Source organism: Cebus imitator, unplaced genomic scaffold, assembly GCF_001604975.1.
Source record: "Cebus imitator isolate Cc_AM_T3 unplaced genomic scaffold, Cebus_imitator-1.0 Scaffold306, whole genome shotgun sequence".
NCBI lineage: Eukaryota > Metazoa > Chordata > Mammalia > Primates > Cebidae > Cebus > Cebus imitator.
The window spans coordinates 2,111,863-2,137,871 of NW_016107621.1; the positions used below are offsets into that span (position 1 = coordinate 2,111,863).

The 26,009-nt window shown below is 43.5% G+C and overlaps 2 protein-coding genes across 3 annotated transcripts in view; one reads left to right on the top strand and one right to left on the bottom strand.

Annotated features, from left to right (window-relative positions):
* Nucleotides 1-3,859: 3,859 nt before the first annotated feature.
* EID2 (EP300 interacting inhibitor of differentiation 2) lies at nt 3,860-5,795 on the bottom strand. The gene has a single exon (XM_017503004.2). The coding sequence runs from the start codon at nt 5,489-5,491 to the stop codon at nt 4,526-4,528; it is 966 nt and encodes a 321-aa protein (XP_017358493.1). The 5' UTR covers nt 5,492-5,795; the 3' UTR covers nt 3,860-4,525.
* A 6,977-nt stretch (nt 5,796-12,772) lies between these two features.
* Nucleotides 12,773-26,009, top strand: part of LOC108285684 (galectin-10-like) — a 63,169-nt gene continuing 49,932 nt past the window's right edge. The window contains exons 1-4 of one of the 2 annotated variants that reach the window (XM_017503008.2): nt 12,773-12,881; nt 14,856-14,932; nt 15,418-15,628; nt 17,079-17,342. In XM_017503008.2, coding sequence (XP_017358497.1) covers nt 12,867-12,881; nt 14,856-14,932; nt 15,418-15,628; nt 17,079-17,201 — 426 coding nt within the window. In that variant the 5' untranslated portion in view covers nt 12,773-12,866 and the 3' untranslated portion in view covers nt 17,202-17,342. Of the gene's footprint in view, nt 12,882-14,855; nt 14,933-15,417; nt 15,629-17,078; nt 17,343-26,009 lie in introns of those variants that run through there. The other variant, XM_017503007.2, reaches the window with a different exon arrangement.

Genomic DNA, 26,009 nt, shown 5'->3' on the forward strand with positions numbered 1-26,009 from the left:
AAAAAAAAAAAAAAAGATTTCCATGAAATCAGGAACAAGACAAGGATGCTTCGTTATCTTCCAGCATTGTTTTAAATTAGATAGAAGGTATTAGCCAAAAAACTAATAAAGAGAAAGAAGCCAGAGTTATTAAAAATTGTAAAAGGGGCCAGGCATGGTGGCTAATGCCTCTTTTTTGTTGTTGTTGTTGTTATTTTTTTATTTGTTTTATCTTTTGTTATTTTTTAATTTTTTGAGACAGGGTCTCACTCTGTCACTCAGGCTGGAGAGCAGTGCCACAATCTTAACTCATTGCAACCTCCGCCTCCTGAGTTCAAGCGATTCTCCTGCCTCAGCTTCCCAAGTAGCTGGGATTACAGGCGCACACCTCCACGACCGGCTAGGCTCATGCCTCTAATCTCAGAACTTTAGAAGACCAAGGGAGCAGGATAGCTTAAGCATAGGAGATCAAGACCCTATCCCTAAGGAAAAAAAAAAAAGTGAAAGAGGCAAAACCAAAACCATCATTATTTGCAAATGACTAATTCCTCAACAAGAGAATCATTTGAAAAACTACTATAAATGGTAAGACAATTCAGTATATTAAAGGAGGCTATCAAATAAATATGCAGACATCAATTATTTTCAAATACACAGGCAAGCTTCTATAATAGAAATATCTTCATGTACTACAGAAAAAACATGAAAGATCAAGTATCTAGGAATAAATGACTAGACCTATGAAAGACCTACTTTAGGAACATTAAGGACAAATATTAATGCTCTTCTGAAGAATACAAAGGAATTCTTTTAAAAAATGGAAAAATTGCCAGGTATGGTGGCTCACAGCTGTAATTCCAGCACTTTGGGAGGCCTAGGTAGCTGATGATATGAGGCCAGGAGTTCAAGACCAGCCTGGCCAAAATGGCAATAATCCATCTCTACTAAAATTACAAAAATTCACCAGGCGTGGTGCTGGGCAACTGTAGTCCCAGGTATTCGGGAGGCTGAGGCATGAGAATTGCTTGGACCCAGGAGGTTGAGGTTGCAGTGAACCAAGATTGTGCCACTGCACTCCACACTGGGTGACAGAGTGAGACTGTCTCAAAAACAAAACAAAAACAAAAACAAAACAAAACTGATCATTTAGATACGAAGAACACTCATTATCTAAGATAGCAATTACCCATGAGTTAATGAAGTGTAATATGATTCTAATAAAAATGCTTTGTTTTAAAATAAGGTAAGCTGACTTTGAGGTTGATGTAGTTACATAATGAACAAAATACCCAGAAGCACTATGAAAAAGTATACTGAAAGGCTTTAGCATTACCAGATTTAGAACTAGTTAGAAAATCTAAAACACAGTTTTTGTATGAAAAGGCATCTTAAAACAATTAGTGGAGCCAGGCATGGCACCCAGCACTTTGGGAAGCTGAGGCAGGTGGATCACCTGAGGTCAGGAGTTCGAGACCAACCTGGACAACATAGTGAAACCCTGTCTCTATGAAAAATACAAAAAATTAGCTGGGTGTGGTGGTGTGGGCCTGTAATCCCAGCTACTTAGAAGGCTGAGGCAGGAGATTGCTTGAACCCGGGAGGAGGAGGTTGCAGTGAGCTGAGATCCTGCCACTGCACTCCAGCCTGGTTGACAGAGCAAGGCTCTGTCTGAAAATCAAAAACAAAAAACAGTTAGTGGAGAAAAGATGGACTACTTAGTAAATGATGTTAGGGCAATCAGGCAATCGTCTAAAAAAAAATTAGATCCTTATACTGCACCTGAGAATAAATTTCAAATGGTTCAAAGATTCGAACATGAACAATGAAAACACACACACACACACACACACACTACAACCTTGGGATTCAAAATACTGCAGGTTTATTATTTACTTTTGAGACAGGATCTCACTTTGTTATCCATGCTGGAGTGCAGTGGTGTGATCTTGGCTTTACTGCAGCCTCAGCCTACTGGGCTCAAGTGATCCTTCCACCTCAGCTGCCAGAGTAGATGGGATTACAGGCGTGTGCCACTACCCCAGGCTAATTTTTCATATTTTTCAAAGAGACGGAGTTTTGCCATGTTGCCCGGACTGGTCTTGAACTCCCGAGCTTAAGTGGTCTGCCTGCCTCAGCCTCCTGGAGTGCTGGGATTACAGGTGTGAGTCACTGTGCCGGGCCTACTGCAAATTTAAAGGAAAATTGGAAGCAAAAATCACCGCGGCCAAAAGGCTTTCCAAAAAGCCAAAGCCTAATGACAAATTATGAAAAAATATTCGTAACTCATATCCCAAGCTATTATTATACCTCGTATCACTAACATGAGTATCATAAATAGCTACTGGATTCAACGAAGAAAGGACAAAATTATCTGTCAGGGAAGTGGATAAAGAATATGAACTAGGCACGGTGGGGCTCAAGCTTATAATCCCAGAACTTTGGGAGGCGGAGGCAGGAGGATCATCTGAGATGAGGAGTTTGAGACCAGTCTGGCCAACATGGTAAACCCCCATCTCTACTAAAAAATTCTAAAAATACAAAAATGAGCCAGATGAGGTGGCACACACCTGTAATCCCAGCTATTTAGGAGGCTGAGGCAGGAGAACCACTTGAATCTGGGAAGTGGACTGCACTTCAGCCTGGGTGACAAGAGCAAGACTTCGTCTCAAAAAAAAAAGAAAAGGAAAAAAAAAAGAATATGAATAGAGACTTTACGGAAAAGGGAATATATATATATATATGTATATATATATATATATATATATGTATAAAAGTTTAAAAGATATTTAACTGGCTGGGTGCAGTGGCTTACACCTCTAATTCCAGCACTTTGGAAGGCCGAGGTGGGTGGATCGCCTGAGGTCAGGAGTTCAAAACCAGTTTGGCCAGCATGGTGAAACCCCATCTCTGCTAAAAATACAAAAATTAGCCAGGCGTGATGGTACAGGCCTGTAATCCCAGCTCTCAGGAGGCTGAGACAGGAGAATCGCTTGAGCCTGGGAGGCGGAGACTGCAGTGAGCAGAGATGACACCACTGCACTTTAGCCTGGACAACAAGAGCAAAACTCCATCTCAAAAAAAAAAAAAAAAGATACTTAACTTCTCATAATAAAAGCAAATTAAAACTGGTAAACTATTTTTTTCAACTATCAGATTCATAAAAGCTGGATGATTGTTGGTTTAGTGTGTTGGCTAGGCTGTCATGAAACATCCTTGATCATCAATTGCTGGTGGGAGTGCAAAGCAGGACACATAGTGCTGCATAGCAATATCTATACAATTTTAAAGGAGTACCTTTGGTCCAGCATTCTCACTTCTAGGGAATCAGCCTACAGATATTACACATTAAAAGAAATGTAGGTACCTAATGATTATAAGACACATCATTAGGTTCATGAAAACCTAAGGAAAAAATGCTGTACTACAGCATCAAATTTAAGATGCACCCACATTTCAGCTACGTTAAAATGTGAAGTGTATTTTGAATTGAAGCAATACTATATTTGTGCACCTGCCACATGATATGTGTACAAGATCAACTACTCCAGCAATTTTTTTTTCTCTCCAAAGAAATATATGGGAAACAACCTAAATGTCCGTCAATATATCCCTGGTTAAGTAAATTTCAACATAATTTCAGAATGGAATAAAATGCCGCTTTAAAAAATAATGAGGAAATACAGTGGTTTGGTAGGGTCGTCAAGATATGTTCTTAATGAGAAAGCAATGTGTAAACCAGTAAGTATAATAAGCTGACTTCTGTGAAGAAGTAAAAACAAGTAAACTCAGATTTACAGGGAAACTACAAGGATGGAAGGGAAACTGTGGCTATCATTAGAGGTCATGGTGGGTACTGGATGGAGGAAGACAAGAATGGAAGGCTTTTCACTGTATATTTTATATATTTTTTGGCTTGTAAATGGATTTTTTTATACTGAAAACACTTTTAAAATTAAAAGTTGAGTGAAAGAAAAAAGTCCAGAAATTTGATGTTCTTGAAAACAAGATTTATCACGTAATATGTACATTTACTTTGTCACTTGAAATGTCTAAGAAAACACAAAATCAATCTTACACTAGAAACTTCTATTGAATATGACATGAGGAGGGCACATATTCCGACAATTTCAAGATCTTTTCACAGCCTTCCAGTCCTAATAACTCGGCGTTAACGCCTCATTCTGTTCAGCACTATTTGATAATTTCTTTCATTCTCATGGGCCTAAGTATTGATTTCTCATCAAGTCTCAATTTTGTAAAACCATCCTTTACTTTGTAATAAAGCAATGTTGAGAGACATTTTCCATAACGCAAGGGGAAAAATGTGGATCAATCACAAACTCAACGAACGTTACAGTTATAGTACTTTCGACATTTTTTTCAATTTCTTCTGTACTGCTTTTTCAAGATAAGCTTCCCTCTGTCTTTTTCCCCTCCACCTCCACCTGTGCACTGCATTATCTCGATATACTCTGACTTCTGAAAATCAAGTTGCAGGATTGGTATGATTGGAATGCAGAGGTTCTCTTGAAGTGTCACCACGTAACTATTCTCTATTGATAAACTTATCACAACCAAGTTCTTCTATCAGAGGGTTGATAACTTCAGATGCAGTCAGAGCTATCGTAAAGGTTAAAATATCGAGGTCCACCCTGTGAGGATTTCGCTGATATTCGGCATCAAACGCTGCTTCCCTTGCTCTGCAGGCTTCCACGAATCGCCTGCGGCGTTCTTCAAGCTCCTGTATTCTGCCAGGAGCAATCGGGTAATTTTCCAGATAGTGGCGGAGAAACTGCTGGTAATTGACTCCTAAAACGCTAAGTGGGTGGCGGAGGCGGAGATAGGGCAACGCAGCCAGGCCTCCATTCGCGTGCCTGGACCTGGGCCTAACCTCGGGACCCTCTTCGTCCACCGGCTCCCCTAGCAAGCGGGCGACCTCCGCCATCCGGGCTTCTCTGGCCGCCGCCGCCGCTGGGCTTTCCCTACCCGCCGCGGCTGCCCTGGCCACCGCCGCCGCTGCCACCGGGGCTCCCCTGGCCGCCGCCATCCGGCCTTCCCTGGCCGCCGGCACCGGGCCTCCCCTGGCCGCCGCCATCGCCCCTTCCCCAGCCTCTTCAAGCTGCGCCGGGGCCGGCTCCCGCCTCCCGCGGCCTACCTCTGCCTGCGGGACGTCTCTATCACCATTCGCCGCGCCTGTCTGCGGGACACTGCTGTCTGCGGGCAGCTTGGACATCTTAGACCGCGGGGTCAACTCGGCTGCTCCCAGAGAAACTGGAATAACGGGAGAGCGCGATGCCCGGTGGACACCCCAGTACGCGTGCGTGAGCGCTCTGCGCACGGTAAACGCCGTGAGCGTAACAGGGCGCGAGAGCAGTTTCTGCTGCAAACCCTGGGAGCAGTGCGCATGCGTACTCTCCAGGCGCCCGCGGTTCTCCAGATGCCCCCTCGAGGCCGGGAATCGCCAACGCATCGGCAACAGCCCAATGACGAAGGGCGGGGCCGTATTGGACATTTCAACCTGTTTGATGTTTGTGAGAAACGCTAGGAACGCTTACAAGATCGCTTCTTGTAGGCGTTCTCCAGGTTCGGTCCTAGAGTGTTCCTCTTTGTTCTTCAGTGATTATATGCCATACCTATTATATATATTTTAGATTCATGGTCTAAAGATATTTTAGATTCATGGTCTTTTCTAGGTTTTTTTTTTTCCATTCATTACTTTGCCTGTCTTCACCCATATGGATCGTCCTAGCTACTAAAGCTTTATATTCTTTTCTTGTATTACATTGACTACTTTGGACATTTAATTTTCAAATCTTATTTGTGCAATATAACATGCAGAAAAGTAAAACATTAATATACAGCTGAATGATTTATCACAAATGAACATCCATTTAACTACCACACAGGCCAAGAAATGGAATATTTCCAGTATTCCAGAACGCTTTCTCCTTATCACTATCCTCTCCTTTCTACCCAGAAATAACTACTATCCTGATATTTATATTTTCTTGTTTCTCTTTTCATTTTACCACCTAAGGGTGCATTCCTAATGCTGTAGTTTAGTTTGGTCTGTATTCTGAACTTTATATATGTGAGAAACACACTTACCTGTCCAAACCCAAAGAATGGACTTAGAAGCACGAAGAACAGCGAAAGTGAGACTTTTAATAAAGACCTTGCAAGATCAGGTGTCTGGTAGGTAGGCACACCCAGGGCCGTCACAACAGGTAATTTCTCTCTCTCTCTTGTTCTCACCTTTCCTCCCTCTCCTCCCCTCCCCCGCTTTCTTTCTTTCTTTGACAGAGTTTCACTCTTGTTGCCCAGTCTGGAGGGCAATGGCATGATCTTGGCTCACCCCAACCTCCTCCTCCGACTTCAAGTGAGTCTCCTGCCTCTGCCTCCCGAGTAGCTAGGATTACAAGCATGTGCCACCACACCCAGCTAATTTTGTATTTTTAGTAGAGACAGGGTTTCTCCATGTTGGTCAGGCTGGTGTCAAACTCACAACCTCAGGTGATCCACCCACCTCAGCCTCCCACCCTTCCTTCCTTCCTTCTTTTTTTTTTTTCAGGGTCTCATTCTGTTATCCAGACTGGAGTGCAGTGGCACAATCACAGCTCACTGCAGCCTTGACCTCCTTGTTCCCCTCCTCCGGCTGCCTGGAGAATCACAAATTTTAAAACTTTAATCTTGTTCTATGTTTTCCTGAGCTCAAGTGATCCTCCCACCTCAGCCTCCTGAGTATCTGGGACTAAAGGTGTGCACCACCACCCCGCTAATTTTTAATTTTTTTGTAGAGACAGGGTCTCCTTATGTTGCACAGGCTGGTCTTGAACTCCTGGGCTCAAATGATCCACTTGCCTCGGCCTCCCAAAGTGCCAGGACTATAACCATGAGCCACCGTGCTTGGCCTCCAGCCTGTCTTTTCATTACGGTTTATAAATACTTTATTTTCTTGATAGTTATTATATTCATTACCATTCTTTTATGGGTCTCATAATATTAAAACATGAATCTTACGTACTAGCTCTCCAATTACTTTCTCTTTGTTCTGATTAACGAGAACAAAATCATTTGATTTGATTTTGCTGGTGGTGGTCCCTGTCACGATGCCATGATTCATGACCATCGGCAGATGATTTAAATTACTCATTGTTCTTTGCCTATCAGAAGTAGCTATTCTGAGGCAGTAAGGTCTCATCCACAGAGCACAAGACTGCATTTTAATTTTCCTGGTCCAAGCACCAAATTAGGAAAACACAAGAGCTAGCCTACTTGCAGCTTCCCACCAGCATCACTGCAATCACTAAGTGTGCGGCTCCTTTAAGGCAGTTCCCAGGTTAGGCTGGAGACAGAGCTATTGTTCCCATTAGGCCGCCTGGAGAATCACAAAAATTTAACAAAGTTCCAGACTTAGATGATAACATATATTATGACAAGAAGAAGTAGAAATCTAGTAACTTGCTGTAATCCTGCAGAAGCAGATATAATCTTGTTCTCTGGACTAAGAATCACCTTACAGCAGAAGCTGAAAGGCCCTCTGATTTTCCAAGAATAGAAATTGCTCCAAGTGAAATGGTGGTTTATTAGACTGAAGCGATATAAAAATGGTTCTAGGGGCCGGGTGCGGTGGCTCATGCCTATAATCCCAGCACTTTGGGAGGCCGAGGCAGGCAGATCACAAAGTCAAGAGTTTGAGACCATCCTGGCCAACATAGTGAAACCCGGTCTCTACTAAAATACAAAAATTAGCTGGGTGTGGTGGCATGCACTTGTAATCCTAGATATTCGGGAGGCTGAGGCAGGAGAATCGCTTGAACCCGGGAGGCGGAGGTTACAGGGAGGTGGAGGTTGCAGCAAGCCGAGATCACGCCACTGCACTCCACCCTGGGTGGCAGAGTGAGACTTCGTCTCAAAAATAAAAATGTTCTTGTAAGTATCAGAAAGGGAAGATTTCTACCAGAGACAACTTAAGTGCCCATAGAAGGGGTTTACACTTTGTTCTGAAGACATTCATGAGCTGCAGAAGAGGAAAGTGCCATAATCATCTTCTGACAATATAAGTCTATTGTCATTCATTAAACGGGACAATGAATGAAGGATAAGTGGGCATCACACCTGAAAATTCAACGTAAACTTCTCTGCAGTGTGGCGAGAAATCTTAACATGGGAGTTGGGGGATGCCAGTTTCACGGGACCAGACACAGAGAGGATGCTCAAAATGTGTGTTGAAGCAGGTACAGAAATGAGTGTCTGAGCACATGTGCCCAGTTATAACCGGAAAAACTAAGGGAGATGTTGTTTCTTATGTATCTCTGATATTTCCTCCTATCTTCCTTGGCAGTTGCTATGGTTTGAATCCATGCCCCAAAGTTCGTGTGTTGAAAAGTTAATCCCCAATGCAGGTGTTTCAAGGTGGGGTCTTATAAGGGGCGATTAGGTCATGAGGGCTCTGCATTATAATCAGATTAGTAATGTCATTCTCTTTTTTTTTTTTCAGGTAGAAACTTTAAAGTAACTTTTATTAACATATAAATTTTATATTAACTGTATTTTACCACAATTATTTTTTTGAGATGGAGTCTTTCTTGCTTGCCCAGGTTGGAGTGCAGCGGCGCCATCTCAGCTCTCTGCAACCTCAGCCTCCCGGGTTCAAGCGATTCTCCTGCCTCAGCCTCCTGAGTAGCTGGGATCACTGGTGTGCGCCACAAGCCTGGCTAGTTTTTATATTTTTAGTAGAGACGGGGTTTCACCATGTGGGCCAGGCTGATCTTGAACTCCTGACCTCAAGTGATCCACCTGCCTTGGCCTCCCAAAGTGCTGGGATTACAGGCATGAGCCACCACATCGAGCCAGCAGATAAATGTCCTTTTCATTGGAGTGAGCTAGTTATCATGAAAGTAAGATTGCTGGCCGGGCGCGATGGCTCATGCCTATAATCCTTGCACTTTGGGAGATTGTGGCGGGTGGATTGCCTGAGCTTAGGAGTTTGAGACCAGCCTGGGAAACACAGTGAAACCCCATCTCTACTAAAATACAAAAAATTAGCCGGGCGTGGTGGCGTGCACCTGTAGTCCAAGCTACTCAGGAGGCTGAGGCAGAAGAATTGCTAGAACCTGGGAGGCAGAGGTTGCAGTGAGCCGAGATCGCGCCATTGCACTCCAGCCTGGGTGACAGTGTGAGACTCTTGTCTCAAAGCGGGGAAAAAAGACGTAAAATGATAAAATTCTTTGAAAAAAAGAAAAAACACACGCATATCTTCATGACATGAGATTTGGCAGTGATTTCTTGGGTATGACTCCAAAAGCACAAGTAACAAAGGAAAAAACAGATAAACTGGACTCCCTCAAAACTTAAAACTGAATCAAAGGTCATTCTGGAAAGCGTAGACACTCAACTCACAGAATGGAAGATAATTTGCAAATCAGGTATCTGATAAGAGATTATGATCTCAAATAAATAGAGACCTACCATCTAACAACAACGACGCAAAAACTCTTCCAATTTAACAATGACCAAATAACTTCAATAGACACATCTCCAGAACAGATATAAAAGTGGCCAACAAGCATATGAAAAAAGACTCAACTTCAGAGTCATTGGGGAAATGCAGAATCAAAACCATAGTGAAATAGCACTTCCTCCTCACTAGGATGGCTGTTATTTTCAGATACAAAATAACAAGTGTTGTGAGGATGCAGAGATACTGCAACCCTTGAACATTGCTGTTGGGAGTGTAAAATGGTGCAGCTGCTGTGGAAAACTTTATGGCAGTTTCTGGGAAAGGTTACCATGTGATCTAGCAATACCACTTCCGTGTATACCCCCTTAATAATTGAAGAAAGAGACTCACACAGATATCTGCACAGCAGTGTTCATAGCAGCATGATTCATTGTAGGCAAGAGATGGAAACAACCCCAATTTCCATCTACGGATATACATATGATGGAAGATTATTAGCCTTAAAAGTGGAGGACATTTTGACACTGGCTGTAGCATGAATGAGTCTTTAAAACATGCTAAGTGGAATAAGACAGACTCTCCCTGAGACTGTAGGTGCCAGCTGTGGGGAGAAGGTGATGGGTCAAGAGTAGGGGCTATGGACATTTGGACCGTTCCTCCTGCAGCTTTCTTGTGCCTTCAGAACCTGTGCAAGCCTGATCTCTCTGCCCAGTGAGTCCCCCCTTCCATCCTGACGCTGTTTGCTCAGTTTCAGGTTGCATAAGACATGAAACCAGAAAGCACGGTGTGACTGGTGCTCTGCCCTACTTTCACTTTTAGATAGCTCTGGCTGAACTTGTAACCTAACTAAAAATAGGATTTTGTTTCCTTTTCACTGCTGATTATAAAGGCAGAGATTTCTAAGAAATCCATGATGTACAGGAAAGTGATTTAGTAATTTATTGCTGAATTCTGATGCATGCTGTCTTGTTAGTATTTCAGACACAAGATAGGAAAGACACTTGTTTATTGAGGAAGCGGTTTGCAAGACACTCAGTAGATACACAATTGCCTGCCCTAAGTGAATTGGTGGGAAATAAGAATTGCTCTCTCCTTGATTTTGTTTATTTATTATTTTTTTTAAAAGGGAGTCTTGCTTGATTGCCAGGTTGGAGTGCAGTGGTGTGATCTTGGCTCACTGCAACCTCTGCCTCTCGGGTTCAAGCCATTCTTCTGCTTCTGCCTCCCAAGTAGCTGGGACTACAGGCACTCACCACCATGCCCGGCTAGTTTTTGTGTTTTTACTAGAAACGGGGTTTCACCACATTGGCTAGGGTGGTCTCTATCTCTTGACCTTACGATTCACCTGCCTCGGCCTCCCAAAGTTCTGGGATTACAGGCATGAGCAACTGCACCCAGCCTATCCTTGATTTTTTCATAAAGAGGATCCTAGGACCTTCCATAGGCGTGAGAAAGTGTGTGATGGAAGGAGGATAAAGGATGGTGTGGAGGTTTCTGACCTGAGAGGGGACTTGAGTCCCCACATCCATCCTGAGTTTATTTACCCAGTGTCAGTTTGTATAGGAGATGCCACCATGGAAGGTACATGAAAGTACACAGGTTGAGCCGGAACTATCCGAAAGTGAAAGGTGCTCTGCAGCACTTTCACTTTTGGATAGTTCTGGCTGAACTTGTGACCTAACTAAAGACACAAATAGATTTTCAAGAAATCCATGGTGTGGGGGAAAATAATTTTGTAATTTATTGCTGGATTCTGATGCACGCTATCTCATTAATATTTCAGACAGAAGTGATAAGAAGGACGTGTACTGAGGAAGCAGTTGGCAAGATACTCAGAGTAGACACACAATTGCCTGCCCTGGTGAACTGGCAGGAAATAAGAATCACTCCATCCCTGGCTGCTTTATGAAAACAGAACCATAGGACATCTCATAGGTGTGAGAAAGTATGTGATGGAGAGAGGAGGATAACGGACGCCATGGAGGTTTCTGGACTGAAAGAGGGGATTTGGGGCATGAATAACTGAGTGAGTAGCAGGGTGGGAGGGGCTGTTTTTGAGCTGAGCAGGGCTCAGTGGGAGTCATGGTCCATACTGAGCAGGGGTCTCATGGGGGCTCTCTTCTTTCTTTTTTTTTTTTGAGATGGAGTTTTGCTCTCATTATCCAGGCTGGAGAGCAATGTCACGATCTTGGCTCACAGCAACCTCCGCCTCCTGGGCTCAAGCAATTCTCCCACCTCAGCCTCCTCAATAGCTGGGACTACAGGCGCACGCCACCATGTCCAGCTAATTTTTGTATTTTTAGTAGAGACAGGGTTTCACCATGTTGACCAGGATGGTCTCGATTTCTTGACCTTGTGATCCACCCACCTCGGCCTCCCAAAGTGCTGGGATTATAGGCGTTAGCCACCGCGCCCAGCCGGGGCTCTCCTCTTTCTACCTGGACTCCAAAACTCACAGGTCCCTCTATTCAACCAGGAAAAGGAAGAGGGAAACTCATATGCTGTCTGCCCCGAGTTCTGGAATGTGGGATGAACCATTTCTTTTCTGGAAATGCTAAGACCCAGACTTAGCAAAGGCCAATTTCCTCATTTAAAGAGTGCTCACAGATGTGCTCCTTCCATCCTCCTTCCTGACTTAGAATGAGAAAAGTCATGCTTTTATGGTTTGTTTTGGGGGGATTTGAGACAGAGTTTTGCTTTTGTTACCCAGGCTAGAGTACAACGGCAAAATCTTACCTCACTGCAGTCTTGGTCTCCTCAGTTCAAGCAATTCTCCTGCCTCAGCCTCCGGAGTATCTGGGATTACAGGCATGCACCATCACGCCCGGCTTATTTTGTACTTTTAGGAGAGACAGGGTTTCTCCATGTTGGTCAGGCTGGTCCCGAACTCCCGATCTCAGGCAATCTGCCCTCCTCAGCCTCCCAAAGTGCTGGGATTACAGGCGTGAGCCACCGCGCCCGGCCTAGGAAAAGTCATGTCACAGAGGAGCTATAGGCTCAAATAATGGACAGGGCAGTCAGTACTCTTCTGAGTGTAAATCTTGGTCAGAGGTGGATGCAAGGCAAACCATTTTACCAGAAAACACAACGTCATAACTTCATGAGAAGCATGGAGGCTGAGCTGCACAACTCCTCACCGTCACTCCAGCATCCTCACCTGTGCATTTCTCTGGTGATTCCCTGCCCCCTGGCATACCCCTTACTGTCATTTCTGCTGCATCACAGTCACAGGCCTGAAACTGAAACCGAGTCTATGTCTGTCACCACCTCCCCTCACACTTCTGGGAAATCATGCTAGGAGGGGCCTGGAAACAGAAACAAAGCCAGGGAACAGGGCCAATCTGGAACATTTAAGGGCTGCAAATCAGAGACTCACACAGAAGACCAGATACTCTTTCAAAGAGCTACACAGAGGAAGACAACAATGTCACTGCTACATGTAAGTCAAAAGGCCCAGCCTTCAATAACCTCAATTTATATAAAGCAAGAAAGAACCAGTGGTGATTTCATGAGATGAAAGTAGGAGAATTTCTATTGTGAACACGTTACTGAGAGTTGTGAAAGTGTGAAGGAGAGACCCTATGGCTGTGGTATTTGAGATGCTGGTGGGGTGTTGGGTGTGGACCCTGGACCAGTGTAACCCTCTGTGAGTGTGTGGTGGTGTCTGATGAGAGTGAACTCTGCTGTGATGATGTGACTTTAGGTAAGAGGTGGACGGCTAACCAGGGTGGGTGGGCGTGTGCCTGAGTGTAAAGGGGTGACTGTGTTTTGTCTTCACGACTGTGATATGAGTGTGTGTGTGAGCACAGCTTGACCAGTGTGTGAGCATCTTTATATGCACAGTAAGCAGGTGTGTGCGACTCAGTGAGCTGCATGGCTCTGTGTGACTGTGGGTGTGTATGCTGGGATGTGACTAGGTGTTGAATTAGGAGTGTGCAAGTGTCCTTCTGAGCACGTAAAAGTTTCTCCCAACATAGCAGTGCCTCTGATGAAGCAGCTGGGCACTTCCCATGTGTGTCAATGTGGATCCCGGGTGACAGAACTGGTGGGGATATTGTGGACCATGAGATATTGAGGAGTCACCTCTGAGCAGAATGCATGAATCCTCAGGTGCCTCTTTTCAAGCAGAGTTAGGGAAAAGAAACACAGACTATGGGGCTGATGGTTCCTCAGGTGGGACCTGCCCAGAAAGACCACCTACTCCTGCCTCCAGCCCTCTGGTCTCTCTGTCTCCCAGGCTGTCCATCCCATTGTGGGAGAAGAGGGTGAACAGATCCTGGCTCACCAGGGAAGGCCACTGGGGGATGTGGTTTCAGGGACTGAGTCTCCCCAAATAGAGAAGAAACCAGTGTATCCTCAGTTCATACAGAACTTACAGTGCATATTAATCAACAACTTGCCAGGGTTTGTGGCTCATGCCTCTAATGCCAGTGGTTGGGGAGGCCGAGGTGGATGAATCGCTTGCGGTGAGGAGTTCCAGACCAGCCTGGGCAACATAGTGAGAGCCTGTCTCTACCAGAAATTTAAAGATTAGCCAAGCATGTTGGTGAGCACCTTCATTCAGGAGGTTTTGGCAGGAGGATCACTTGAGTCCAGGAGTTTGAGGCTACAGTGAGGTGTGACCATGCCACTGCACCCCAGGCTGGGTGACAGAGTAAGATTCTGTATCAAAAAACCCCAAACCCCAAACAGAGAAATAAAATCTCCCAATATTTAGATTACCTCCCATCGCTTCCCTGGCCCACACACTTCATGTGTGCAAGTCCTGGGGCTGTGCTGTTACCAACGTGGCCCCTTCTGGGAAGGACATCCATTGCCCTCAATGACTGTGATGCATGTGCATCCCACACACAGGGTTTCCTGTTCTTTCATTTTCTTCTCTCTTTCAACAACTGTTTTTCTTACTGGATCGAATCTCCTTACTGTTACATCTTCACATCTTGTTTTCACAGTCTCAGGGTTGAAAATGATCACAGGTCAGTGTTCCAAAAGGAACCTCCCTGTTCTACTGGGTAACTCCCAACAGGCCCCATACATGGCAGAGATTAGGATAAAACTGTCACATATATTAATTTATTGATTACTGGGAAAACCCTACAAAGCAGAAATCTTTACTTATTCTTCTGGTCCTGGGGAAATTGAGGTAGGGAGCATTCAAGTAATGGATGTACGATGGAACTGCTAGTAAGAGGCAGAATGAGGACCAGAATCCAGGCAGCCTGGCTCCTGAACCCTTGCTCTTACCTATGGGTCCCGCATTTCTTCAGGAATATGATGACCTGACTGTGCCAGCGTGGGTGGGAGGCCTAAGTTTTCTCTTTGACTTCTAACCTCCTGCACCATGACAATCTGTTACAGGAGGGGAGGCCACACCTGGTTCTGCCCCTCTCATCCACTGTAAATTTCTTGGCAGGTGCCATACACACAGTCTGTGTCATTGTCTGTTGGTTCTTGTGTGACGATCAAAGCGACACCGATCATCTCTTTCATGTGAGTTCTCCATGGTCCATGGCAGGGGGTGGAGGAGAAGGGAGAATATTTGCTAAAGGGCTGACCTCGTGTGAGTGATGCGGAAATGTCTAGCTGGCAGGATGGAGGCACCGTGCAGGTGCAGGTCCTGGAGACCCTGCAGCGCCTGGCATGAGACCTGCAGTGGCTGCACTGTGGGCCAGTCATGGGGCCTAGGGGAGGACACTCCGGGCATTGGGACTGTGGCTCTTTATCAACAGACATAGACGTTTCATGAAATTGACAACTCATAGGCCCAGGTTACTGCCTGTGGCTGAGTTTACATCTTGGGATGAGGGAGCTCTTAAGAGCCGGAGGAGCTGAAGCAGCTCTGCAGGGAGGAGGCCTGCAGTGTCGGCAGGAAGTCCTGTCTGCCCTGGGAAAGCGGGGAAGGGATTTGTGTGTGTGTCCAGTGTGTGCCCCACAAGGGAAGGACCTGCCCAACACCCTGTGTGCTTTAACCTCAGCAAGGATCCGCAGCTGCAGGTGGATTTCCACACTGAGACGAATGAGCACTCAGACATTGCCTTCCATTTCCGAGTGTACTTTGGCCAACGGGTGGTCATGAACAGTCGTGTGCGTGGGGCCTGGCAGCATGAGGTGACATGCCACAATATGCCCTTTGAGGATGGCAAACCGTTTGACCTGTGCATCTCCCTGCAGGACAATGAGTACCAGGTGAGCACCCCAGGAGCTCCCAGCACCCGGCCTCCATGGCTCCCAGAGCAGCAGGCAGCTCTTTTTGAGCTGGTCCCATCAGTGCCTTGGGGCCCACCTCCCATAACTGCTCCTGCCCCAAGCTTTTCCTCACAGAGCACCCTCTGCTTGCACTGCCACCCACCAGGGTCAAGGCTGGCTCACCTGCCATGTTCCCCAACGTGGTGAATCTTCTCTGTCTTCACCCATAGTTCTCATTTTCACTTATGGTCTTGCTTACATTTTCATTTGGCCAAATGGATAAAATAGGCATATGAATAAGGCTGTTTCATCATCCACAATTGAGTCTCTCAGTCCTGAAACCCAATCCTACCTGCAGAACAACAGTATTAGTGGTTTCTCTACACAAATTCCTGAGACAATCTATGCTTATGGACCCATATAGATCTGTGGTTTCATTTCTTTTTAAACCAATGCTGTTTTAAGTTTCTCTGCACATTACACTTTAGAAACCGGGGTGGATTTGTTGTCAAATAATATATATTGGAGCAATCATCCATTTGTGGTGCTGGCCCAGTTTTTCAACATTGTACAATATTGCTGTAGAAGAGTTACCCAGAATTATTCAACTTGATGCTTTTGATGAGCATTACGCTATTTTCAGTATTTTGGTCTCACAAATGAATCTTTCTAATGTACTTTTTGTCATAATAAACCTCCCAATTTCTACATTGGAGGATAGTTACAAAGAAATAAAATAGGTCAAAATTGTGTCATTTTAAATTTTATAAATTAACACCTAAAAGGTGACTGTCTCTATAGTTTTAGTAATAAATAAATATTTTCAACCTCCCCAACCTTTTCAAATGGATAGACCCAAAGATTAACATTTTGTTAATATTTAAGTGAGATAACTTTTTCACATGCCTATCAGCTGTTCAGAATAATATCCTGTGTTTGGCAACACCTGTTTTGTTCCTCCTCTCTGAAGACATTTGGATTTTATTCTTTGCCACCATCATCACAGCTCTGGGTAACTCCAAAGAGAAACTGGGCCATCAGCAGTCATAGGGAATGGGAGTTATAGTTTGTGGAACTGAAATGCATGCACTCAATGAACATGGTCCAGCACTAACCCCATGGCAGGCCCTGTGCAAAATGCAGGGATTGACGTTCATGAGAGACAGTCCCTTGCCATGGGGATCTTCCAGGTGAGAGGAGAGGCTGAGCAAACAGGTTCTGTGATACACAGAGTGGAAAACCCTCCCTGGAAAAATGAGAGAAAACATTGGAAATAAAATGAGCAACTGTCTGAAATAGGCACAAAGGCAGTCTGTAGACAGAAGTGTTTCTACTGGGTTCTGATGTATAATTAGGAGTTTTCTGGTTAGATGCTGTAGGCACTAGGGCTGAGTGGAGATGAGTTCATTTACTGGCATGCTGTATTTTTAATGCGTTTTTCCTCTTGTAGGTACTGGTAAATGGCAAACACAGTTACAGCTTTGCTCATCGATTCCCACCATATTATGTGAAGATGGTGCAAGTATGGCGGGATATCTCCCTGACTTCCATCTGTGTCTGCAATTCAGGGTGATGTCCACACTCCCTGTTGTTGGGGAACAACAGAAACTCCTCATTTCTTTGTGACCATGGAATTCCCAGAGCCTGCTAACAGAATGATCTCTCCTTATGCCTTCCCCTACCATTGGTCATTAAAACTTCACCAAATTTTTCATCATCTGGTTTTTATTTCAATGGGGAAAAAGACAAAGTGGCACAAGGACACAAGAGACATAATCAGTGTCACAAGGCCACTGGAGTGTCTGAGATGACAAAATGAACATCTTCTACCACCCATAATTTATATCAGACACTATAAACCAAAATTCTTCATCTTAGATGACTCATTGCAGTGACGTGTTAGGTATCTGTTTACAACAACACAGGCATAATTGGTTTTAGGGAGAAACTTCATAATTTGAGAAACTTCAAGTGAAATATCTTAATTCTTCACTCATTCTAAGAATATTTCTTGTGTCTCAAAGCTGCTTGGATTTGTGTGGGATGCACTGAAGGAATTAAAAGAAAAAGTTGAGAAAGTTTACATCAGAAGTTGGGCCCTTACCATAATCCCCATACAAAACTTAACTCAAAATATATCACACAATAAATGTAAGATCTATAACTTTAATATTTTTAGAAAAACCATAGAAGAACCATAGAAGAATATTACACGACATGGGATCTTGAAATGATTTCTTGAATACGACACCAAAAGCACAAGAAACGAAACAACAGATAATATGAATTTCATCAAAATTTAAATCTTTGGATAGGCTTTGCAAGATGGCAGAATAAAGGGCTTCACCAATCTCACCCACATCCCTGAAGGATGTGAATATAACATGTATCTACGCAGGAAAACACCTCCATATGAATCAAAAACTAGCTGGGTCCTCAGAGATACCTGGTTTTAACTCTATATCACTGAAAGAGGCACTGAAGAGATAGGAAAAACAGTCTTGAATTGCCAATGCCACTCCTTCATCTGGACAGCAGTGGTGTGGTGCAGAGTCTCTGGGTAATGAGGGAGGGAGAGCACAGCAATTGTGAGGCATTGGAGTCACTGCTGTCCTGTTAAGAGAGGAAGAGAAAATCAGATCAAGCTCAGCTGACACACACCAATGAAGGGAGCATTTAAGCCAGCCCTAGCCAGAGGAAGGAAGATCCCTGATCTTAGCAATTGAAAGTTGACTTCCTGCAAACCTTACCAGTAAGGGCTACAGTGCTGTGGGTTTCCAAGTAACCTTGAAAGGCAGTCGAGGCCATAAGGACAGAATCTCTTAGGTGAGTCTTGGGGATGAACTCAGGCCAGAGACAATGGACTGGGCAAGAGGGTGTCTGGTGACCTGCTGAGACAGCAGCTTGGGTGACTAATGGAGTGCTGGCAGTACCTCTCCCCTAACTCCAGGATGCACAGCCTGTGGCTCCAAAAGAGACCCCTTCCTTTCACTTGAGGAACGGAGAGGAGAGGAGAGAGGAGAGTGGGGAAGACTTTATTTTACATCTTGGTTATCAGCTCAGCCACAGCAGGATAGCGTGCCAGTCAGAGTCATGAGGCCCCCATTCCACGCCCTAGTTCCCAGATGATCTTTCTAGACACAGCCTGGACCAGAAGGGAACGTGCTGCTTTGAAGGGAAGGATCCATTCCTGGAAGCATTTATCACCTGCTAATGAAGAGCCCTTTGGCTCTGAATAGCCACCAGCAATACCCAGGTACTATGCTGAGGGCCTTGGATGAGTCTCTGAGATCTGCTGGCTTCTGATGTGACTCAGCACATTACCAGCTGTGGTGGCTATGAGGCAAAACTCTTTCTCCTTGGTAAAAGTAGAGAAAAAGCTAAAAGGGACTCTGCCTTGCACCTTAGGTACCAGCATGGCCAGAAGGGAGTAGAGCACCAGGCAGGCTCTTGGGGTTCCTAATGACATCTATTTACCTGCTGTGGGCCAGAGGGGAGTTCACTCCCCTGTGGGGTGAGTCCAAGGCCAGGCAGCATTCGCTGTAAGTTGACTTAAGTGCCCTTGGGCCTTAAGGGAACATCTGTGGTAGTCTGGCAGTACTCTCTATGGTGGTGGTGACTACTGCCTTTGGAAATGAGGGGGGAGAGTAGAAAGGACTGAATCTTGGGGTTTGAGTATATAATAAAACACCACGAAGACCTCTAAGGTTTTTTACTTTAGTCCTTGACTTCCAGGTGGCACCTCTGGACCCACCCCAGGCCTGGGGGAACTCACCACCCTGAAGGGAAGCACACAGAAGTCGCTGGCTTTGCTGTATGCTGCTTCTAGAGCCTTAGGGCTGTGTGTCTTGAGTAAACCTAGGCTGTAACTAGGTATTGTTTACAGCAAGCAGTGCTACGCTTGCTTTAGGTAAGATCCAGTCATGGTGGTGGTGGCCACAATGGTGCTTGTGTCACTCTATCCCCAGCTTTAGGTGTCTCAGAAGACACACACACACACACACACACACACACACACACACACACACACACGCTGTATGTTTGGGAGAAAGAAAGGGAAAAGAAAAAGAAGCTCTGCCTTGTAATCCAGAGAATTTTCCACATCACAACACTTGAGTCCTTTTGAATATCTGAAAGTCTTCCCCAAAAGGACAGGTACAAAGAAGCCCAGACAATGAAGACCACAATAAATACCTAACTATTTAATTCTCAGACACTGAAGGACATCTGCTAGTGTCAACAACATCCAGTAAAGCATATACACTAAGTAACACTGCACCAGGGAGAAACAGAGATAAGTGACCTTTCAGACCGAAAATTCAAATTAGTGATGTTAAGAAAACTCAAAGAAATTTAAGATAACAGAGAAGGGATTCAGAATTTTATTAGATAAGTTTAACAAAGAGGTTGAAATAATTAAAAGGAATCCAATAGAAATTTGGGAGCTGCAAAATGCAGCTATAAAAAGGAATGAGATCATGTCCTTTGCAGGGACACGGATAGAGCTGAAAGACATTATTCTCAGCAAACTAGTACAGGAACAGAAAACCAAACAATGCATGTTCTCATTCCTAAGTGGGAGCTGAACAGTGAGAACACATAGACGCAGGGAGGGGAACAACACACACTGTGGCCTGTTGGAAGGGCAAAGGGAAGGGGAGCATCAGGACAAACAGCTAATGCATGTGGGGCTTAATACCTAGGTGACAGGTTGATAGGTGCAGCAAACCACTATGGCACATGTTTACCTATGTAACAAATGAGCACATTCTGCACATGTATCTCAGAACTTAAAGTAAAACAAAATAAAAAAAATGCAATTGGCATACTGAAGAATGCATCAGTAAAACAAAATAAAAAAATGCAATTGGCATACTGAAGAATGCATCAGTCTTTAACAGCAGAACTGATCAGGCTGAAGAAAATATTACTGAGCTTGAAGACAGGCTATTTGAAAATACACAGACAGAGGAGACAAAAGAAGAAAGGATAAAAAAACAACAAAGCAACAAAACATGACTATAGAATCTAGAAAACAACTTCCAAAGCACAAACCTAAGAATTATTGTCCTTAAGGAAGAAGTAGAGAAAGAAATAGTGGTAGAAAGTTTACTCAAAGGGATAACAGAAAACTTCCCAAACTAAGAAAAAGAGATCAACATCCAAGCACAAGCAGGTTATAGAACACCAGGCTGACTGAAACCAAAGAAGACTACCTCAAGCCATTTAGTAATCAAAATTTTAAAGGTCAAGGGCAAAGAAAAGATCCTAAAAGCCCAAGAGAAAAAAAAAATAGCACACAATGCACCTGCAATACATCTGTCAGCAGACTTTTTAGTGGAAACACACAGAATATTGCAACACTGTAACTGTGGTGTGTGAACTACTCATATCCTAAATAGAAAGATGAAACAATGAACCAATACAAATAATAAATACAACTTTTGAAGATATAGACAGCACGATAAGATATAAGTAGAAACAAAAAGTTAAACATCAGGGGGAATGAAGTTAAGTTGTAGAGTTTCTATGAGTTTTCCTTTTGCTTGTTTGTTTACGTAAGCAGTGCCAAGTAGTTATCTGGTTAAAATAATGAGTTATAAGATAGTATTTGCAAGCCTTATGGTCACCTTGAACCAAGAAATATATAATGGATGCACAAAAATAAAAAAACAAGAAACTAAACTATATCACCAGATGAAATCATCTTTAGTAAGGGAAGATAGGAAGGAACAAAAGAAGAGAAGACCAAAATACAACCAGACATCAAATAACAAAATAGCAGGACTAAGTCTTTACTTACTTACTTATTAATGATAACATTAAATGTAAATGAACTAGACTCTCCAATCAAAATACATAGAGTGTCTGAGTGGATGAAGAAACAAGAGCAATTGATCTGTTGCCTACAAGAAACACACTTCACCTATAAAAGTACACATAGACTGAAAAGAAAATAGAAAAAGATATTGCATGCCACTGGAAATGAAACAAGAACAGGAGTAGCTATACTTATATTGGACAAAAATAGATTTTGAGAGAAAAACTCTGAGACAATAAGGTTAATATATAATGATAAAGGCATCAATTCAGCAAGAGGATATAATAACGTATGTGCACCCAACACTGGAGCACCCAGGTATATAAAGTATTATTAGAGCTAAAGAGAGAAACAGGCCTCAATACAATAATAACTAGAGATTTCTACATTTCACTTTTAGCATTGGACAGATCTTCCAGACAGAACATAAACAAAGAAACTTAATCCATTCAAGAAAGGGCAATCACTGTATGTCTGTCTAAGAGGGCCAACATGTGGGACTATGCAAATTATTCAAATGCAGTAGCCACCACCCAAGGGAAAAGTCTATATGAAATTAAAGTCATTTACTGCTCAGTAAGCCATGGGTTCCAGGATTCTTTTCATCCACTCAGAGCAAGAATTGCTTAATTCCACAAAAAATGAATTCCATACAGGTGATGAGGCCTATGATCTATTATCAAAATAGAGAAGTGAACAACACGGAGACCAGAAAGGTGTAAGAAGGAGAGTGTATTTAAGCCAAACCCAAGACTGTCCAGTGAGAGGAGGGAATTTTATTACATATGGGAATGAAACATGGAAGAAAGGCATGAAGAGTAGAACTTACTGTGTCTTGGCACCTGAAGGTATCCAGATGTTTGGTTAAATGAGGGTAAGGAAAGGGGCATACCCATGAGTAAGGCTGGGGGTGAACAAGCTGTGGCAATGAACATGTGGAAAGAAGATAAGGATAATCAAAATGATGCCTGAGATGGGCCATGTGGAAAAAAGGGCTATTTGACAGGACCTTCTTCAAACATCCTTCATTAGTTTGTACATAACATGTTGTTTCTCCTAAGTGGTCCTCCAGATTTGCTATGAAGCAGATGATCACAGCTCTTGAGAAGTAAAAAGGACTGTCATTCTGCCATCTTGGTAGAAACTCCAAGAAGCTGAGAATAGAGGGTGGAGCCAATTGCTGCAGATAAACATTCCCAGAGAAAATAAAAATTGGTGTCTGGCTGGTTTAAGCAATAATATGGCCCCGTGACTGCTGTCTATTTTCTTTTGCCCCTCTTCAAATAATTCTTTTTCTTATTTTCTTATCCTTTTGATGTAAAATTCTTTTTCTTCTCTTTTTCAAACAATGCTTAAAATAGATGTGTGAATTGCATTCTTCTGATGTGTGTTTCAGTATTGCATGTTTGATGTGTATAGCATCAATAATTTGACCCATTAGTGCATATGTTCAGAGAAAAGTACACCTGGTAATTTGTAGTCACCTCATGGACACCAGGTCCTGATTAGATGATAAGACACTGGACTTCACTCTAAGCCTTTTCCTATAATGGTATTGCTTTCCATAGTTGTTTACAGGGTTACTGCTCTTGGTATGTGAATAGTATGTAAGCCAGCGAAGACTGAGTGGAACTTCGTTCCAAAAACGACCCCATTATGACAAATAATCAAAACAACCACAGCTTGTGAAGCCCCCTTCCCTTGATTTGGGCTGCCCGTGTGACTCATCTTGATCAATATAATGTCATAGAAGTGACACTGTCCAATTTTCAAAGCCAAGACCTATGATGCCTTGCACCTTCTTCGTGGGTTTTTTGAAAGCCTTTCTTTGGTGGAAGACAGTCATCATCGATTAAGTCCAGCAACCATGAGGTCTTCATGATTTCAGAAAATTCAAGGCACTAATGTGGAGGGGAGACAGGGAAGATGATGACCAGCCAGCCCCTAGGTGTTCACCCACCCTCAGTGTCAAGTCAAACCTGAGTGAAGAATCCTCTAGGATCCCAGCCTGTAGATCCTTCAGAAAATGTGACTCTCACCACATGACCTACCACCCACATGCGTCCAGTAAACCTGTAAAGCTGGGAGAGATCAGAATACATGATTGCTTTATGAAAATATGTGTTGAGCAGGTTTCCTATGCTGTAATGCCAACTGTAGCAGCAGAAAAGCAGGGGTCAGCTCACTGTGTCCATGTGAATGAATTGTGTTCATTCCAGCAATAAACTGTATATTTTCTGATCTACAACTGACAGTTTATCTCTAAAAAGGAGTACCTCTAAAAGGCAGTATCTCTAAAAAGGAGTCCCAGGATTTTGCCCACATAGAATGGAAAAATCTGGCAGTTCTTTTTAAATATGACAAAAGGTGTTTCTTTGAGGAAATCTTTGAACTCCTCTGATTCTCTATGTTTTGGATTGAAATTTTCAAGTACAGGCCAAGCACAGCGGCTCACATTTGTAATGCCAGCAACTTGGGAGGGTGACGTGAGTGGATTGTTCAACCTCAGGAGTTTGACACCAGCTTGGGCAACCTGGCAAACCTCTATCTCTATAAAAAATGCAAAAATTAGCTGGGCATGGTGGTGAACACCTGTAGTCTCAGCTATTTGGCAGAATGAGGCAGGATAATTTTTTGAGCTCAGGAGGTCGAGGCTGCAGTGAGCCTTAATGGTACCAGTGCACTCCAGCCTGAATGACAGAGTAAAACCTTATCTCAAAAAACAACAATGACAAAATTTCAGGTACAGATTTGGTCACTTTTTCCTGCAGTTTCTTCAGTATATCCTGCACAAAGTCAGGCACAGTATTCAGACACAATAAACATCCTTAGAATGAGTGAAGAATTAAGATATTTCAACTGACTTTCCTCAAATTGCAAAGTTTCTCCCCAAAGCCAATTATGCCTGTGTGGTTGTAAACAGCTACCTAACATTTCACTGCAGTGAGTCATTTAAAATGAAGGAATAATTTTGGTTCCGAGTGTCTGACGTAAATTATGGGCCGCAGAGGGCGTTGTCAATATGTCATCTCAGATATTCCAGTGGCCTTGTGACTCACTTATTGTGTCACTTGTGTCCTTGTTTCACTTTGACCTTTTCCCCATTAAAAATATAGCCAAATCTTTGAAAATTTGGTGGTTTTAGTGACCAAGTATAGAGGAAGGGGTGAGAAGTGATCACTCTGTTACCAGGCTCTGAGAATGCCATGGTCACACAGGAATAGGGATTCCTCAACAACAGGGAGTGTGGTCATCTTCCTCCATCGAGACACACACTGAGGTCACAGAGACATCTCCACACACTCGCAGCATCCTCACACAACATAGTGGGAGTAGATGGGCAAAGCTGTAACAGTATTTGTTATTTACCATTACCTGTAAGAAAAAAATGCATCAGAAATACAGTAGGCCAACAAACAAGCTTTAAGCATCATCTCCACTCTGCGCTGGTTCTTACAGCACTCAACCAGAAAACTCCTAATTATACATCAGAACCCAGTAGACACACTTCTGTCTACAGACTACCTTTGTGCCTATTTCAGCCAGTTGCTCATTTTATTTCCAATATTTTCTCTCATTCTTCCAAGGAGGTTTTGCCACTCTGTGTATCACAGAGCCTGTCTGCTGAGTCTCTCCTATCACCTGAAATATTCCCATGGCCAGGGACTGTCTCTCATGAACATCAATCCCTGCATCTTGCACAGGGCCTGCCATGGGGTCAGTGCTGGACAGTGTTCACTGAATGCATACATTTCAGTTCCACAAACTATAACTCCCATTCACTATGACTGCTAATGGCCCAGTTTCTCTTTGGAGTTGCTCAGAGCTGTAATGGTGGGGGCAAAGAAGGAAATGTAAATGTCTTCAGAGAGGAGGAACAAAACAGGTATTGCCAAACAGGATATTTTTCCGAACAACTGATAGGTATATGAAAAAGATCTCTCATCTAAATATGAACAAAATGTTGTTTTTTTTGTTTTTTTTGTTTTTTTTGAGACGGAGTTTCGCTCTTGTTACCCAGGCTGGAGTGCAATGGCGCGATCTCAGCTCACCGCAACCTCCGCCTCCTGGGTTCAGGCAATTCTCCTGCCTCAGCCTCCTGAGTAGCTGGGATTACAGGCACGCGCCACCATGCCCAACTAATGTTTTGTAGTTTTAGTAGAGACGGGGTTTCACCATGTTGACCAGGATGGTCTCGATCTCTTGACCTCGTGATCCACCCGCCTCGGCCTCCCAAAGTGCTGGGATTACAGGCTTGAGCCACTGCGCCCGGCCTTGAACAAAATGTTAATCTTTGGGTCTACTTAATGGAAAAGATTTGGAAGGTTGGAAATATTTATTTATTTATTACTAAAGCTCTAGAGACAGTCACCTTTTTAGGTGTTAACTTACGAAATGTAAAATGTACACAATTTTGAACCAGTTATTTCATTTTTTGTACTTATCTTCCGATATAGAAACTGGGAGTTTACTTATGACAAAGGGTAGATTAGAAAGCTTTATTTGTGAGAGCAAAATACTGGAAACAGCCTGATGCCCATTAAAAGCATCAAGTTCAGT